Source organism: Epinephelus moara, chromosome 5 (genome assembly GCF_006386435.1).
Source record: "Epinephelus moara isolate mb chromosome 5, YSFRI_EMoa_1.0, whole genome shotgun sequence".
Lineage (NCBI taxonomy): Eukaryota > Metazoa > Chordata > Actinopteri > Perciformes > Serranidae > Epinephelus > Epinephelus moara.
In genome coordinates, this window is record NC_065510.1 from 23,543,024 (window position 1) to 23,562,688 (window position 19,665).

Sequence of the window (19,665 nt, forward strand, 5' to 3'; positions counted from 1 at the left end):
GTTTACCGTCTATGAAAACTCAGTAGTTCCGCCTGTGTGTGATAGTCCAGTCATCATGACATGATTGGAAAAAATGCAAAGTGAACTACGTTGTTTAGCAGGCCACATGTGGAATATTTTTGAAAGACAAGCAGTAGGCTGTTTAAAATTTACAGGCCATGATTGGATGGATTTTGGACATGCCTGTTTAAAACCAACTTCCAAATATAATTTATATAATTTAAATTATGGCAGTACTGGCAAACTGTTGAAGAATAACTCATGGAAATACTTACCTCCGATTGTGTTGACTTTTGCTCATGTCTTGTTAATTCATTTTGTTTATCTTATATCTAACACAACTACAATAGTGATATTTTTTTCATCCACAGAATCTGGGGAGTGCTTGTGTCATGAGGGACAGTAAATTACTTACTAAGCCTATCTAAACTGTCCATTTTCCCTGTCTCTGAACTTATTGTTTTGTTACTATTTTATGGCAAAAATGGCACAAACCGTTATCAATTTTTCATTTAGGAAGTTCTCTTTTTATTTCATTATGTCTCTTGTTCACACACACACAAAACTTACTTACTTAGGTTACTATGAATCAGATTTATGTGATTTATTAAACTCTAAATCAAGTTTATGAGATAAATCAAAATGAAGAAGTACAAAGTCAAAATCATGAGTCACTTGTCACTAACTGAATCAAAATTGTGATGGTAAGTCAACTATTATGCTATCTTAATTCTAGATAATTAAATTCCTAAATCTAGATTATTACACAGCAGACCTCTTCCTGTGAGTGTAAATGTTTTATTATATGTACTAGTACAGTCCTGCACCTTACTAGACAGCGTATAGGCCTACATGATCTAATGATCTGCACTATCATTGTGCAGTGTGTGTTCAAGGTGAGTTAAATAAACGGATCTTTAGGCTTTATTCTTATCTTTTATTCTTTTTTATTATTTGTTTTTGGGTTGTTTTTGTTGGCTTTTTAAAAATGAATTCCCTTTGCTTTGTGTTTTTAGCTGCCTTAAAGCTTAATGTTAGTCAAAATAATAAAAAATCTGACTTACAAAGACACAGTTTTTATTTAGTTGGGAAGATTTTTGACTTGTTTATTCACCATGAGTGTTATAATATTATGAGCCCTCATCTATATTTGCTCAAATTCAAACGCTATTAAGACACTTTGCGAAGTGGGTCTGGGCGAGGAGATCCGTGAGGAACTTTGGGAGGGTGTCCTAAAGTGCACAAATCATCACAAATCATGGACCGATCCTCCCTCACACACTCTGTGGATAAGGGAGGTCCTTAATTTTGTCAAACTGGAAAGAACCAGGTGCATAATGAGGGGTTACCTGAGGAAATTTTGCATGATGTGGGATCCCCTTTTCGAGCATGTACAACAGCTGGACTTTCCAGATGTTCCTGAATGAGTGATCATGTATTTTACACACATTAAATTGTGCTTTCTATCTGCTTTGTTTGGAAAATCTCAATAAATGATATCATGAGCCTCCACCCGGGTCAGTCTTCCACAGCTAGAGGGAGACAGTGCTTTCTTGTGGGACGCCTTGGTTGCTCAGAGGACCGTCTTTGCCGACATGTCCTTGTTTGTGCTTTTTAATCAGCGATTGGAAAATAACAGGTAGCGTTGTCCGTCCGCCTCTCGCACCCAGATACACCCAGGAGGGACGAGAGGAAAAAATAAAATCACAATAAGCCACATTAGACGCTGCTGTCTGGCTCCTGCCCTGCGTGTTGTGTTTTCTGGGTGCCGACAGTAACAAGCAGTCCGCAGGATACAACAGCCGGGTTGAATCGCAACGTGTTTGTTGGAGAGTGTCACCGCAGTCGGGCTGTGTTTTTATATGAAACAGGCTGATTTAATGGGGCTGCCGTCAGCCCGTCTCCCCGCCTCTGGACAGCTGATCGCCGCTTGAATTTAGCCCCCTTAAAGACGACATTGTGGATATGGAATGGTGCATGCCGCTGGGCCAAGTTTTCAGCCTCTGAAAAACACCGGAATCATGGACAGTCATCCGCTGTAAGTGCACTGAATAACCAGTGTGTGTTACTGTGTGTGTGTGTGTGTGTGTGTGTGTGTGTGTGTGTGTGTGTGTGTGTTGACGTTTCCCAGTGACTGATGGTGCCGCATTAACAGAGACAGCGGCCAGCCGGTGTGGCTGCTCACTGACCGGGGGGACCGGTCACTGATACCCGGGGACTGATCCCGAGCCTGTCCGCAGCTGCAGCTGCAGCAGCAGCAGCAGCAGGCTGGTTGTGTTATACTGTTATGATCTGATGGGGTACCTGAGGTGTTTGTGTTTATGGCACTGGGAATGTGTGTTCACTGCTATGTAGCCATGTGTGTGTGGGTGTGTTTGTGACAGAAAACAAGGGCCACGTGATTTTTGCCATGAGCAGCATGGTTATATGTAAAAGTGTTAAATGTTTTATTGTGAAAGGGAGAGGCCATTAGAGAGTGGACAGTAGCTACAGCACATACAGCCTACAGTCTTGTGGACTTGTAGTTGAGGAATCTGTTTTGACACTTCTCCAAAACATTTCAGAAGCAATATTGGTACTACTTTTTACCCCACTAGATTTATTTCACAGCTCTAGCCTGGTCACTGATTTGATTTTTATTAGGAAATTTAAAAGCACAATGACTCAAAGGAGTGTCATGAAAAACCATGACACATTATAGCACTTGAAAGCATCACTAAAACACTTATTTCCAAAGTGGTCCTCAGCGAAACACAACACAGCACAATATACTTTGTAATATACCAGATAATTACAAACAAACATCCCCTCCCCACAACTCCTCCTTAACTTTGCCTTTGTTTGGCTTTGTATAGTATGCAGGGGCATAGGGAGATCCCAGTATAGAAAAATGAGCTTGTTTCTAGAAATTTCTAGTTTCCGAATTTAGATGTTATGTTCAAAACAAATTATACACTTGTTAAATGTAATGCCATCAGTGGCTTACAATCTTTTTGGCTTGTGACTGCACTCACAGTCATTCATAAAATACTAGTGAGATCAGGAAGAAGTCCAAAAAACTGAAATCTGTGCAACATCTTTTTACAACAGTGCAGCTAGACAGTGACATGAAAGGGGGATGACACCACAGCTTTGTCCTTATTTAAAAATTTCCTCTAACATTAAAGGAGCTGTGTGTGAAATTTAGAGCGTATCTATGATTCAGAGTTGGAGCTGGGATTGTCTGCACACGGCTGAGCTGGGGTCTCGCAGCTAACGGTGCTAACAGTGGCAGCAGTGCTGACAGAGCTATGTTAACATAGGGGGAACCGGAGGGTGGGCCATGACAACGCTGTTTTGGCACCATGTAGGGACGCAGTTATCATCAGGACCCTCCATATGAGTGCAGTACAAAAGGCAGCAGTTAGCTAGCCAGTGGGATACACACACACGGACTCACATGCACACATGGCCTGACTGTCTATCACAACAAAGAACAGAGAAGCAGAAGGAGATAACAACACACACAGAAGGAGCGTGACTTCATTCTGTACTCAGGATGACATTACTATCTTTACTGAATTGTCTGCTGCTGTATTAATGCTCTGAATGATATTTACAGCTCTTTTAATTATATCATGACCCCTCAGACTTATCATGTGAGCCTTTAAGGGCCGGAACACCAAAGTGACAGCAAAGAACTAGTGGCGGTGAAGGCCAACTGTTGCATCGCTTCATGTCACCTGTGTTTCAGCCAAAAAGTTGCACTGAACACACCAGGACAACAGCCAGTGGCTAACCAGCATGTATATTGTGCATGATGGGAAAAACACTCCATACCAGGAGACTGTGGTCGTTTGTATTTGTCAGAACAGTTAGAAACCATATTTGCAAAAGAGCTCAATTGCTAAAACATTTGTTAAAATCTTATATACCAAGTTTGTTTTCATCTCATGCCCTCTTGACTTTTGTTTGCTTTTCTCACTTCCCTTTTTTCTTTTCATGCGGTAAGCTGAACTGCCCATGACAGTGATTTCAATCTTCGACATGCTCCGCTGTCTCTGACACCGATTTAACATGTTGAATTGGGAAAAACACAAGATAGATGCTCACTAACGGCCTGACATTGACCAATGGCCAGCTGTCGGCTTTCTTGTTACTTGTAATGGAGTATTCTTACATGAATGCATTAGTACTTATACTAAAGTAAAAGTTTTGAAGACTTCTTCCTTTGACTGCTGCTGAATATCGGTTAAGTATGTTTGTGTATTTGTAGTTTGATGTGCTAAAGATTCACACTAAGTGGCCACTTTATTAGATCAAGGCTGGCTTATCATTCAGCCCCTTTTTCACTGTGTGTAAATTGGTATTTGGTTAATTGCTTGTCAGGGAGCTAAAGAACAAAATTAACTTTGTCAAAACCTCACCATAGGATCTTATTTATTTGTTTATTTTGAGCTCACATTGTAAATATTCTTAATAAAGTGGTGGTTTTAATCAAATCACCCAAAACCAACTGACACACATAAAAGCTGGGGCAGGTGAGTATCATACTAGCAGAGTACTGGTTAGGTTGGGTCGTTACTTGATGGTAACTTTGAAGCAAAATGGTATAGTCGTAGCTAAATCCAGTGCAGTCTAACACAGCAGTCCTGTAATAATAATGTTCTAGCTGAAACTGTTTGAGAGAGGTGTTGATTCACTTTTAGAGTCATTTAGGAGGATGTTTTATTGAGAGGTGTTTTTTTTTAATATTAGTTATATTCTATTGTTCTACTCCTCAATACAGTGGCTGTTAATGAAATTTTATTTGTAGTGCTCACAGCGTTAAAAATGACATTTAAAACATACCACACCTACTCTGAATAATCAACATAACATGCTGCTTACAGCTTTAATGGGGTCTGTGTCTGCTGTAGAAAGTATTGTGTTGTCGTAGAAGCAAAGCAACATCTCAAAGCCAAAACCACATGGCTAGAAACTTCTACAGGTAAACATCATTTACGTGAATCAACCCTTTAAGTCTGAACTAAGTAAGTTACAGTTGCAAACTGTGCTACAGCGCTGCTGACTCATAGCAGGTTTCATGCCAGAGAAACATTTGTCACATACTAATCAATCATACCCATGTCAACCTGTGACCTCATGTTACTTTTTCTTAAAGGGGACCTATCAGGCTCACTTTCAGGTTCATGCTTGTATTTTGGGTTTCGACTGGAACATGTTTACCTGCTTTATTTTACACATACTGTCTATGCTGGAGCACCGGTATTCACCCTCAGTGTGAGGCGCTTCGTTTTAGTGCCTCTTAAAGTCTCCCTCCAGGAAAAGCCGAGTTTGCCCTGATTGGTCAGTGTTTCCTGGACCTCTGCAGGGCTGTCAAATGATGGCTGGGCACACAGTGTCATATCATGTCATATCACTGGGGTACAACACATGCACAGTAAAGTCTGGTCTGCACTTGTGCACTATTCAGAGATCATCGGGTTGATTGATTCATATCACTAAGCTGTCCGCAGTCAGCTGTGGGTTGAAATATATTTTACACGAAAAATAAAGATATGAGTGAGAATTACGCTACTGCAAATAGTGAAAAGATCTTTTATAAAAGACCGTAAACAAATGTTCTCTATGTGATAATTCTTTTGTATATTAGCTGCCATCCATTCAAGCATTCTCGAAAGGTTCTGTCAGGCCGAGCAGGCTGGGATTATCCTAGAGGTCACTATAGTTCATTTTATACAGTGAGGTCAAGTTTTAAAAATGGTCTCACTACAATGAAACGGCTACACATGAATAAAAATCATCACACATAAATAAAACTGACCGACTGAATCCAAAAGAGCAGACATATTCAAATTCAACAGCAGAAAATAACACTTTTGTACTGCATTTAAAAAAATAACAGCATGTTTTTTGCCCTAATCTGCATGAGACCTGTATAATGTGGGCTTTTCTGTAAAGGGGAGAACCAGTTTTCATTCAGATATCTTGAGGTTAGAGGTCAAGGGACTGGTCATAATGTAGCCTAACCTTGGAGTGCTATTTTCCCCACTTCCTGACAAGCTATGCCAACATGGTTGGTACCTAGGGATTTCTTAGACCTTTCGTTTTGTGGTGCCAGTATCTTCACTTTTGTTTAAAACTCAGCCTCTTACAGCGTCTGAAAGACGGTAATGTCAGCCTTGGACACCAGTGACCATGCGGAGTGGAAGAACTTAAACTGAAATCACCAATAGCAACAGTATGTGCTTGCTGCAACACATCCTCCATGCTAACAGTTGATATGTGTCTTTACTTTCCCTCTCAGCTGCACCAGACTTTGTCCACACGCTCTGGACAAAGAAGATGGCGTCGAGAGGCAAGGTCCTGTCACTCTGAACCCTCGGCACATGAGGAAGGCGTTCAAAGTCATGAACGAGCTGCGCAGGTACGTCTCGTTTCAGTGCCTTGTTTTCTACTTTGTACCCCAATTTAAACTTTAAAATTATAATCTGTCTTCCTCTCAATCTCTTAAATGCCCACACAGCCAGAGCTTGTTGTGTGATGTGACCATAGTGGCGGAGGATGTAGAGATCGCTGCTCACAGGGTGGTTCTGGCTGCCGGGAGCCCGTACTTTCACGCTATGTTCACAGGTGAGGACTCGCTTACATCCATGCTGCTGGACATCTGGCAGAATCTTGTTACACCCTGTGTTTCTGTGTTTTTGTTGTTGGTGGTAACGGATGTCTAACACTGTGTGTACCAACAGGTGAGATGGCAGAGAGCCGGGCGAAACGAGTGAGGATAAAGGAGATGGACGGCTGGACTCTGGGCCTGCTGGTGGACTACATCTACACGGCAGAGATACAGGTCACAGAGGATAACGTGCAGGTAAACACACACATACTACATACACAATGTACTCACATAAATGCATTACTTGAACACCCACATCGTGTTACACTGCATTTTGCATCAGTCAATGGAGACACAGTCAGTTAAGATGTAACTTAAAAACTTTTAATTTCTAATTAAATAAGTATTGTATGACAGTATGTGTAAGTCCGTTTGTTAACCTGGCTACATAAATACTACTTTATATCAATAACTGTTTACATCCACACACAAACCAGCATATTACTTTTATTAGGATGTTAAGAGATGAAACTGAATAACATATTTGTCTGATTACTCCTAAACCCCACTTGACATGAAGCTGGCCACGAATCAAATTCCTCTGCAGCCCTTTGAACTTCCTGGAAATTCTGAATCTTCACTGGTGACTTAAGGGAAGACTTCACCCACAAAACGACTCATGCAGTGTTACCTTTAATTCATGAAGACAACTGTGTTTTTCTTGCATGCCTCCACACAAAGCGCCGAACACATTGATTGACCAGGCTTAACAACAGCACAAAAATATCAAAACATCCGTTTACAAACTCCCACCCAACTCGTGCAGTATAATCCAAGTCTCATTTATGCAGTCATATCCTCATTACTCCCCAAACACATGCACTTTCACTAAAACCTCCAATAGTCAGGTTTTTTAGTGAAAATGCATGTTTGAGAAGTACTGAGCTTACGACTGGATTGAAAATGCATGTTTGAGAAGTACTGAGCTTACGACTGGATACATGAGACATGGATTATACTGCAAAAGTTGCGTGAGTGTTTGTTAAGATTTAGATATAGCTTTGTTGTTACAGGTGGTCCTAAATCAATGAATAAGTTCACAAACAAAGTTCACAAAGTCAAGATAACACAGCATGACTATCCATATACAAATGGTCATTCTGTGGGTGAAGTATTCCCTTTAATATAACCGCAACCTGATTGCCAGAAAAAAAACATTGGCATTCTAAGTTTCTGCAAACTACAGATATGTTACATTTGCATGTTACATAGCAGATCCGTTGAAACTTTATGTTACAACAAAACTGTGGTGAACATGTGGTAAGGTTTAGACACAAAAAACACTTGGTAATGGTTAGTAAAAGATCATGTTTTGGCTTTAAAATTCCTGGTTTTGGTGCACAAACCCTGCCGGAATTGCAGCGATGTCTTAGTAAAAAAAAGATGAACAGTTTTAGTGTCTAAAAAACTGCTGGAAAACCCGCTAAAAATAACAAATTTTTTTTTTGTTTTTGTTGGACTTGAACAGTGATCTGCAGCTTGGCAAGGTCTTGCTTAGGTATCACACCATCCAACATCCCCTCCACCTCCTGAAAACAAAGTCAGTTTATGTACTGTGTCACTTTAGAAACGTTGATACGATATGTATGAAACGTGCGAATGTAACGCACCAGTGTCGTGGTTTGCAGAAATGAACAATGCCAGTATTTTGTTCTGGTGGTTGGACTGGTAACTGAATCATCCAGACAAATAAATTGTTGCTTTTCCTGAACCCTGTCAAATTACACTGCCTTTTTCCCATCATAGACCAAACCAAAGGCATTAATTTACACGTTCAGACTGATCCGTAACTGCTCTAAATGTCCTGCAGCAGCAACGTGTTTGAACAGATATTATGTCCCATTAATGACAAGTATAGGATAAAACTTTACATTTCAGAGTGAAACTACTGTGCAGCAGTTGCAATACAAAGTGGGAAGAGTACAAATATAAAAGTCTAAGATCAAAAGTAAGTAAGTAAGTTTTTATTCCCTCTAGTGACATTTAATTTGTTTATCACAACCAATAACTGCATATCACCATGTAGGATGTGGTCCATTACTTTTTAACATGAAAAAAACTGACATGGTCAAGTAATCTGTTTTTGTTTTCACAGAAATGTTGTAATTAATTAGGTTAACCTTGAAATTGGTCTCTGTTTTCATGAACCTATTGATGATGCTGACATCAGATTGCTGCAGAGATTAGGGAATAATCAGATCGCCACAAATAAGATCTGTAGATTACAAGTATCCATTTGTTTTACTTGATCATGTGTTAAATAGCTTTAGGCTAATTTTTAAACTCCTGCCTTGCATACAGGGAAATCCACTCTGTTTGGAAAGTGTAAGAGATTAAAACTTACTATGAGGAATTTCAGAGTTCTCTCGTATTCATTTTATTACAGAAGTTTTGAATTGGGAAGTTTAGTTTGTCACTCCACTGTAGCAGTGACAGGCAGTTTATTTTGGGCAGCTGAACCTGTGATCATCTGCATTGTTTAGCACCAAAACAACCACTTTATTCACACATATTCTGTGTGTGTGTTTGTTTGACAGGCGCTGCTGCCTGCAGCCGGCCTGCTCCAGCTGAACGAGGTTAAAAAAGCTTGTTGTGAGTTCCTGAGCTCTCAGCTTCATCCATCCAACTGTCTGGGAATACGAGCCTTCGCTGACCTACACGCCTGCTCTCAGCTCCTCACACAGGCCAACAGCTACGCAGGTTTGTGTGCGCAGATATCTATTTTTGTATTTGTGTGTGTGTGGACAGCTCTTTTTTCTTTTTGCTCTACTAAAATGGGTTTGTGTGTGTCCTGGAGGATGCGGGACACTGGATGAGACAGAATGAGAACAGGTTTAATTAATGACAGTGTTAAAGAGAATAAAAGCTGTGTTCATCTGCAGTCACAGGATAGTTTTTTCATCTGATGTTTTGTGTTGACAGAGCAACATTTCACTGAGGTGGTCGGGAGTGAAGAGTTCCTCAATTTGGGCATGGAGCAAGTGTCCAGCCTGATCGCCAGCGACAAGCTCACCATCCCCACAGAGGAGAAGGTATACTTGCATTCATTCTGCTCATATATGCAGGTAGGACAGCATGACTGAATGATTTGACCTGATGTGCTTAAAGTGTCTCTGTGCACTATATTGTGTAGGTGTTTGAAGCTGTGATAGCCTGGGTCAACCACGATAAAGATGTCCGACAGGAACACTTGGCTCACCTGATGGAACATGTTCGCCTGCCGCTTCTCTCCAGAGAATACCTGGTGCAGGTATGAGTGGCTGCATCTGTATTTTCTTGTTTATGCTCTTACACTGAATGTTGCTGTTGACATTCAGCATCTGACTATCTCAGCTGTGGTAACAGGTTCAAAAGAAGCTTTCAGGGGTTTAAAATGCAGCTGGTTGCTTAACTGGACCTTTGTTTCCACCTTTGTTCACATTTACACTCTGTTGTACTATTAATCATTAAGACTGCATGCAAACGTTTATGTGTGCAGGATTTTTAATGTTCTCACCCTTGACAGAGGCCTGATGACTCGCAACATTGACAGTGAATTTATCAGAATGTGTTGCACATGTGACATATTCAAGGGTGTAGATTTCATTTCAACATTGATGAGGACACACATGAAGCAGAGCATCTGAGGATCCTCCTCCAGAAATCTTAAGCGTTAGATGCTTCATTTCCTGCAGTCTTGTGAAGCATTATGCACCAGGTTATGATGGGAATGTCTTTATGTAAAGACAAACACAAAATTAAGGCGATAGGTGATGATTCAGAATATAAAAATATGCTATAGTGGAATATAATAGACCTTTGGCCATTGGCTTTGAACGCATTTTAGAATTGATTTTAAGGTTTTATTGATCACATTTAAAGCTCGTCTCGGTCTGGCCCCAAACTGCATAACAAAAATGTTGACCCCATGTTAGCCAGTTCACAGCCTTAGATCCTTGGATGGGGCTATGAGGTTATGTTTGTCAGATAATCAGTAACCATGTTTCTGGCATGGAAACAAAAGCCAAGGGCCTTGTTGTATTAGGTTGCTGTGAGCTGTAAATTCACCACTTCCAAGAAGAGGACAGAATATAACATTACAGGGTAAAGCCTGTCTTTCTGCAGGGAGCTCCCTCCATCTCACTCAGACTCACTATGGAATCAGGGTCCACACCTGCATGTATTGAAGAGCAGTGTGAAAACAAAGAGCGCTCACTATGCTGCTAAATCTGAGGACTTAAACATCCCCAGAAGTACACTGCACACTTACTGACAAAAGGAATCTCAGCATCTGGAAGGGAGGGGTCTTCAACTGATGATTCGACTCAGCAACTCTTAGGGGGCAGCCCTAGACACTAAGCAATGTACTGCTAGTGATGGTGGCAACAGCAAAATGTATGTTAGCCACTTAAAACAATCAGCAGTTAAAGTATAGCCTCCTTTGACAAATACTGTCATTGTACCTCACAGAACACGGAGAGTTTCTGGTTTTCTGCTGCTGCGATCAGTTTGTTTGTGTTATTGTTTATCTTTGGCTAAACATCACATTTAATCTCTTCATATTGTTAAATTTCAGGTCAAATGAAACAACAAATATGTTACGAAACATTAGATTTGTCAGCAGAATCAATTCGAGTCTTGACTTTGGATTAATAATATGGATTTTCCTTTAGCTTTAGTTTCCTCTGTGTCTCAGCTGCTGCGTTACAACATACTGCAGGTCTTTGTAAATCCATCTTGCCGATTGGCTCCTCTCTCTCTCACTGTTTGCTTGTGTTAGCGGGTGGAGGAGGAGTCTCTGATTAAGAATAGCAGTGCGTGTAAAGACTACCTGATTGAGGCCATGAAGTACCACCTGCTGCCTGCTGACCAGAGGGCTCTGATGAAAACTGCACGCACACGCATGAGGACTCCAGCCTGCTGTCCTAAGGTATTTACACAAATGTCTCCACTCTTAGTTAATACAAAAAAAACATAGCTGATCTGTCATTCTTCATGTAATGGCTCTGCTGGTTCTGATCTGTGTAGGTGATGGTTGTGGTCGGAGGCCAGGCTCCCAAGGCCATCCGCAGTGTTGAATGTTTTGACTTTGAGGAGCAGCGATGGTACCAGGTGGCTGAGCTCCCGACCAGGAGGTGCAGAGCAGGTATGAAAGCCTCAGTAACAACAACAATATAAACTGCGGCACAGATAAGGGGCTGGATCATCTGCAGAACATGGTTCCATCAAAGCACCTCAATGCCAGATAAAATTTTCACCTACTCCCCAAATCACCAAACTGATAATGCACTCAGGTGGTCCTCACCAACTTGTAAATATTAAGTTAAATACAGCTGCAAGCAGATAGGAGCAGGGTCCAAGCTAATTTCAATCTTCGACTTGAGGTGATCTCAACGAGCGCTGGAGAACATACCACATCCATGAATTACTACGTTGTTGGCACATAGTCCTGAGGATTTGAACCCTGGACTGCTTGGGATAATTGGCCCAACGGTTAAAAACTTTGAGGAAAAAGTCAACAAACTATACTTTGTAGGGCTTAATACCATTGGTGAAAAGATGCAGATGAATTTAGAGATTAAACTGATGCAAGAAATTTGACGGTTTTGAGATAATTACGAAAACATAAACTTGATTGTTGCAGCACCACTGTGAGGTCAGTGAGTGTTGTTTTATGTGCCTGAGTAGAGGGTGGAATCTGCAACCCACCTGCCAGTAATGGTGACTTATGTCTTAAATCTTTTGTGGCACAATCAGTTATAGTGGAGAAAAACAAGAAGAAGAAAGAATAATGAGATAAAAAAAATAAGGCTCCAGCAGTGAAGGCTGCTGCTTGAACAAATAATCAAATCACCAAACTAATGTTGCATGCAGGTGGTCCTCATCAACTTGTAATGATTTAATAAAATCACCTGGACTTTACCCTCAAACAGCCAATAAAGTGTAGATGCTGCTGGTATCTGGACAGGTTGTGTGATGCATTACCAGTGTGACTAGCAGATAGTGGTAGTTATCCCTGTGGATAAAGTTGTCACTGTCTTATCTTGTTGCCTTTTAGGTGTGGTGTACGTGGGTGGGTGTGTGTATGCAGTTGGCGGTTTCAACGGTTCTTTGCGTGTGCGGACGGTTGACTGTTACGACCCGATGATGGACCGCTGGACGAGCGTGAGCAGCATGCAAGACCGCCGATCGACGCTCGGGGCTGCTGTGCTCAACGGACTCCTGTACGCTGTGGGGGGCTTTGACGGCAGCACAGGTACAGTTGTGTGGCTGTGACATTCAAATGTATTTTCACATTGGTGTGATCAGTGAGACAAAGAGAGCTCAAAACATTGAAGCCCTACAGACTTATAATTTGTGTAACAACAGGATATTATACAATGTGGGATTGTTCATGGTGTGTTTGTGTGTTTGCAGGTCTGTCAACAATCGAGGCGTACAACGCAAAGACAGACGAGTGGTTCCATGTGTTACCCATGAGCACCCGACGAAGCAGCGTAGGCGTGGGTGTTGTCAATGGTGAATACTATTTCCAGTTCAGTTTTACAGTTAGTATTTAGGAAGAGATCAAAATAACAGAAAAAATGTATAAACCATAAAATAATCCTGCAGTGAATTCTTGATTTTATTTTATCAGTGTTGTTGAAGCCACAGTGTTTTCCTTTCTTTCACAACATTCTTTTTTCCAGCACGACCACCACATTGTATTTAAATGTGTTTCTATTATTTTCACTTCTTCTGAGTTATGAATCACAAGTGTTTCTTGTGTGTGTTTTTCAGGGATCCTGTATGCAGTTGGAGGTTATGATGGTGCGACCCGGCAATGTCTGAGTACAGTAGAAGCTTACAACCCTAAAACCAACACGTGGAGCTACATCGCAGAGATGGGCACGAGACGCAGTGGAGCAGGTCAGTGTGTGACCTGTGTTCTCACAGATTTATCCCTCAAAACAACAAGACATAATTATTCTTAAAAGAGAAATTCATGGTAAGACAGAAATGCTGACCAGATCTTGCGCCTGATGTCTTCCTCAGGTGTAGGTGTGTTAAAAGGTTTACTGTATGCTGTCGGGGGTCACGACGGTCCATTGGTGAGGAAGAGTTGTGAAGTTTACGATCCGGCCACTAACACCTGGCGGCAAGTAGCTGACATGAACATGTGTCGACGCAACGCAGGTAACGCAGAGAGTGTGTTCATCAGACATCTTCAGATGTGGGATGTTAGTCATCTGTTAATCTTCTTGATGTGTTTTTTAGGTGTGTGTGCTGTAAACAATGTACTGTATGTGGTGGGAGGAGACGACGGCAGCTGCAATTTGGCCTCTGTGGAGTTCTACAATCCAAACACGGACAAGTGGACACTACTGCCGACTTGCATGAGTACAGGACGCAGTTATGCAGGTGTGTAGACAAACAGATGTGAATAAATTTGAGGTGGTTCAGCATTACACCTCACTTCGGATCTCAAGTGCACGCTGTGTCTAGGAACGTACCGAATACAGAAAAATAAGATGAAAATAAGAAAATGCAGGCAGAGGGCAGAGTCTCTGCAGAAAAACACACCACCCCACACTTCTAACAGGCCATATGTGATGATAAAAAGGAATAACTTCTGTGTGACTCTATGCATTGTTTCTCAGGAGAATCCTGCACTGCAGACCTTAATCAGTTTGTATTCAAACTGCAGTGTGAAATTATATTTTTTATCAACCTTTTGGAGAATCATGTAATAGAGTTTTATATGTTTTTTTGGAAACACTGTTTCCATATCAGTACAAATAACAAGGACAGTGTTCCCCCTCACCCGACCCTATATCCCCAGATCCTTCCCATTAAAACTGCTTTCACACCTCTGCGTGGTAACTGCCCTATCAACCGCCCACCTGCAAGCAGTTTTCCCCAAAAAGCAAAGTGTTTTTAAAAGTGGCTGCTGCCATTATGGTCTGCAGCTGTGATGCCAGGCAGGTGCTCCAGTAAACACTGGCAGAAGTGCAAGATAGCTTGTAGGTGTATGCTGTAGCAAGACAATTGAAATCACTGAAATTACCAAAGATAACTACTTTCATTCTTTCATTCATTTTCCGTAATCGCTTATCCTGTTAGGGGTCACGGGGGGGGGGGCTGGAGCCTATCCCAGCTGACATTGGGTGAGAGGCGTGGTACACCCTGGACAGGTCATCAGACTAGCACAGGGCTGACACATAGAGACAGACAACCATTCACACTCTTATTCACACCTACGGACAATTTTAGACTCACCAATTAACCTAGTCTTTGGACTGTGGGAGGAAGCCGAAGCACCCGCAGAAAACCCATGCTGACACGGGGAGAACATACAAACTCCACACAGAAGGGCTCATTTCTACACATTTGCACAAATTACGAGTCATCTGAAGTTTGGTGGAAATATTATTCCAGGCCCAGTTATTCTTTTGGTTGTCCTTATCAGCTGCTTGCGCCGTAATTGTTTTGTGGGCATTTAAACACCAACATTATCAGCTCCTCCATTGAGTCTTCTTTCTGATTTGATAATGCCCGCTCTTGGATCAGCTAAAGTCAGGCAGCAACAGCAAGAAGTTAAACAAGTAGAACTCAGCACGGCAGAGCAAATTCTGTGCACGTTAACATGGGCTGCAACCGCTTCATACCCCAACCACCTTGTTTGAAACCACTTCCCCCCTGCTGCCTTATTGAAATGACTGGAGGCGGCCAGTTACCATGCTGTAGTTTGAAATCCCCTTAACACAAAAACAAAACCTCACCTAACTAACAAGAATGTATACCTAACAAAAGACCAATGTGTGACATAAACCCACAAATACAGCAGTGCCAAAACAAATCTAAAAACCAAAATGAACAAAATGATAATGGTGCATAAAATTGATGTCTGCACACTAACTTGTACTGTTACTGCCATTCTTGTCCTAAATTCTGTTGCAATCTGTATAAGCAAAGCATTCAGTAAAAGGTTTTATCATTTCTTATTTTAAAAAACAGTATCATATCAAGAAAAAATTACCTGCACTGCATTGCTAATACAAATAATACAACTACTTCTACTTGTAACAGTACTACCAACAGTAACTATAGAGGACATAAAAACATTTTACTTTGATCTCTTTCAATTGTTTTTACATTAATGTTAAACATTTACATCATGTACTGTGCATGAAAAATGAAAGATAAAAAAGATTTATCTATTTTATATATTTAACAGGGACAGTGCACAGTTACTTAGCTGCACCAGAGTTAGCTATAAGCTAAATTCTATCTGTAGTCCCTGGACAGGAAACAGAGAATAATTTCTCTGTTAAAATACACTTTTATATAAAAACACAATATATTCATGACACAACGGCTTCAGCAATAACAATAGCAAGACAACACAACATCAAGTTATCGCAACAACAATAGATAGATAAAATAGATAGATAAATACTTAATTGATCCAGAAGGAAATTAACTTCGCAGCTCCTCCACATTCCAATAAAAATAATACTTAAAATATAAAATCAAGGAAGATAAAATACAAGAATAATTAAAGTGTAGGCATAAAAAATGTCTATTGGGATAAGAAGTTGGTTAGTGCAGGTGCTGTTGTACAGTCTGACTGCTCTGGGGACAAAGGATTTTCTTAGTCTGTCCGTGGAGCAGTTCAGTGACCGCAGTCTGCCACTGAACTGCTCCTTTGAGAGCTGATGGCAGTGTGCAGAGGGTGGCTGTCATTGTCCAGAATAGCCAGCAGTTTGTCCATGGTTCTCCTCTCTGCCACTACCACCACAGACTCCACTGCTTCAGCACCTCAATACAATCCTCAGTACAGTACAACTACAACACTAAGACATAACAAGATATCATAACGTGAGATCAAGTGTTTGAGTCCATGTGTGATGGGTACATGATGGGGTTGATTTCATGACGTCCTCTTGAACTTATCTCACCTGGTACTGAGTTCCAATAAAATGTAGCTCTGACAGAGAAGACTGATCTATCAGTCTCAGTAGATCTGTGCTGTACTGCACAGTTGCCTCTGTTGGTCATCCTAGATGCCCCCCCATTGTCTCAGCGCAGTTGTATTAACTCTTAAGTTTGTCTCAGTGCCTTGAGTGTTTGATGCACCTTCCTAATATTTTGTTGTTTATAACGACAGGTGTGACTGTGATCGACAAGCCCTTATGACTGCTCTTGACGCCTGCCACTGATTCGGAGCAGAATGTGTTCTCCTGCTGAATACTGATCTTGGATCTGTCTATGAGGCCAATGCTTCGATTTGGGCAGCATTAGCACAGGCACTGACGAAGATGAAGAAAATGACAAGATTGTTGTTGTTTTTGAGGATGGTGATGAAGATTTTTTGCACTTACCTGTAAGGGGGAGCTGTAACAATGGAGGGGGATTGAACCCGTGTTTTAATCCCTTCCTGGTAGGACATGCCGCTAGCGACTGGCCAAACCAGTTTGAAGCACCACTGCAGTGTCATTGAAACGCTACTGATATGAAGCTACTATAACTGCAAAGAGACTCTAACATTAGTAATGTTAACATGAACCAGCTCTGAGAGAGAGAAAGAGAGACCACTGATCTCATCTGTGGGAGAGGACTGAAACATTCGGGACTGAAATCTTTGTTTCTCCTTCGTTTTTATCCTGAAAAGTGTGTGTGTGCGTCTGAGTGTGTGTCTGAGTGTGTGTGTATGTGTGTGCGCTTGCATTTAAAGGTGCTCCTTTGCTTGCACATGTGAGCATGTGTGTTTGTGTGCATCTGAGTCTCTGTGTGGTGACGCCTGGTCCGACGCCGCATGAACGCACTCTGTCTGACCTCTGACCTTTTACAGTGTTGCAGTGTGGCCGTTCAAGAGTGCCTGAATGTCAAATTACACCCCGCTTTCCCTCTCCTTCCCCCGTTGTTATGCCTCGAGTACTGTTACTGGACAGAGCACAGCTGGACTCGGCAGGATACATTCGAGAGCTGACTTCAGATCGGTGACGATGTGTCGGCTGCGTTAGCCCGCATGAATTCAGAACAGCGACGAGAGAAAATGTACATTTCTTCTGAAAAAGAGCAAACAGTGGAACTTCTCTTCTGGTGAAGGAGGAAGGGTCTTTCATGTTGCCAAAAACAGTGACAGACGGAGGGAGAAGCTGTTTGACGTGAAAAACAGTTGGATGTATCAGTGCTTTACTGTCACCCGGCAGCCATCTTTGCTGTGGTTGTGACCACTAATGACAACAACAGCCTGAACTCACTGCATGGTCCCCAGAACTCCAACCTCCTATCCTTCAACAGTACCCTCCTCCTCCTCCTCCTTTTGGTGTAGCAACCCTATAAACTACTACACACCCTGACGTACTATGAATGTGCCGATTTTAATATGTCTCCTCATTTCTGTCTCTCTTTACTACTTTACTAATCTGTTCTCTTTTTCTGGAAAGTGACCAAACCTACTCTTGAGTTTCTGTTTCTTCAGTCTCTTTCTCTTCCCGCGCCTCCTATATTGAAAAAAAAAATTGCTATAATAGTAACTGGTATCGCTGTTTTCTTGTCAGTGTATTGAGGAATGTCATGTAGGCTAATGACTTTGAAAATGTTTCATTACTTGTTTTATATTATCATTAATAAATATGCTTCTTGTATTTAAAGCTGTGAAATGACATAATCTGTTTTTAAAACTTTGCCAAATCAGTAAAACGTTGAAATGGAACGAGCTGTGTGTCATATTTCAATACTGAAACAGGAAGTCGGGTGCAGATGGCTCACCTGGTAGAGCATTAAGTGCTATATCGTAGGATAGAACATTTAAAATTACTATGACATGGATGACTGAGAATCTTCACCAACACCTGGTAGAGCGTACACTTCATCTAGCCCTTTGCAGCATGTAGCTGCTTCTCTGTCTTCCTCGTGTCATCTCTGTCTATCTATCCTCTTGAATAAGGGCAAACAAAACAAAACAAACCTTTTAGTCTTCAATAATAATACATTTATTTATCTATAACTGTTTAATACTTCACCATTAGTGCCTGGTAAAGCTGGCGTCATTTGCCTGCTCAGTTTCACACTCTTCTTAACTTAATCTTTTCTCCCTTTGAAAAAAGTTATTTAGTTGAAGTTCTTAATAATTTTGTCTGCATATAGACATTCAATATTTGAGAACTCTGGCTTTGGTTTTTAAATGGAGAAAAAAAAAGTTTTGCAATGTTGTAAAATGACTTTTTGAGCTACTTGTACTTTACTTGAGCACTTTGATTTTGTGCAACTTTATACTTTTACTCCACTACATTTATTTGACAGCTTACTTATCAGATTATGATTTTACATACAACACTTACTGTATGATCATCTTATAAAATAATTAACCTATTATCTGCTTCAATCCCTGAAATCAACAGGCCTATATTTGGGACAGGCCTTAAATTCCTTTCACACAAAACTGTTGCTCAGCAAAGACGGGAAATACAATCAAATATTTATTGTTTATTTAAACCAGTACGAATATTACTTGTATAAAAATTAGGCTTCAGATAATATATCAATTATGAATCATTTATTTGATCGAGGATTACAGCACCCGGCATACCGACACAACACCACTTTATCCTGTTAAAACAACACTCACAACTTGGACTCATTTTTATGAAAAAATCCTATTTTGATCTGAGGACCCTTATGGACTAAAGGAATATGAATAACTTACAGGGTACTTGAGAATGGACACATACTTTAAGGTGGCCAACAACCCATTTTTATATGAAGAACTTCCATAAAAAAAATGAACTGCTTGGCCACAGGGACTAGGCATCTAATTGAAGTTTCACGGTACCTAACAATATATAAAATAGTATCTCCATTTCTGTTAAGATGCTGCTTACATGTAAATGCACTAGTTATAATAATTAAATACCATGTAGCAATATATCACTGATAGGTGCAGTTCTGCTGCAACTGCTGCATGATACTTCTGAATCATAAAGTACATTGTGCAAATAATCTTTATGTACTTCAAAGTAAGTAAAATTTTGAATGTAATG

General features: G+C 40.9%; 1 protein-coding gene across 1 annotated transcript; it reads left to right on the forward strand.

Annotated features, from left to right (window-relative positions):
* Nucleotides 1–1,589: 1,589 nt before the first annotated feature.
* klhl2 (kelch-like family member 2) lies at nt 1,590–18,338 on the forward strand. The gene is made up of 15 exons (XM_050045277.1): nt 1,590–2,038; nt 6,290–6,409; nt 6,509–6,615; nt 6,732–6,853; nt 9,196–9,358; nt 9,581–9,690; nt 9,792–9,908; nt 11,418–11,567; nt 11,666–11,783; nt 12,696–12,893; nt 13,055–13,156; nt 13,418–13,546; nt 13,673–13,813; nt 13,895–14,038; nt 16,788–18,338. The coding sequence occupies exons 1-15, from the start codon at nt 1,971–1,973 to the stop codon at nt 16,814–16,816; spliced, it is 1,818 nt and encodes a 605-aa protein (XP_049901234.1). The 5' UTR covers nt 1,590–1,970; the 3' UTR covers nt 16,817–18,338.
* Nucleotides 18,339–19,665: the final 1,327 nt, after the last annotated feature.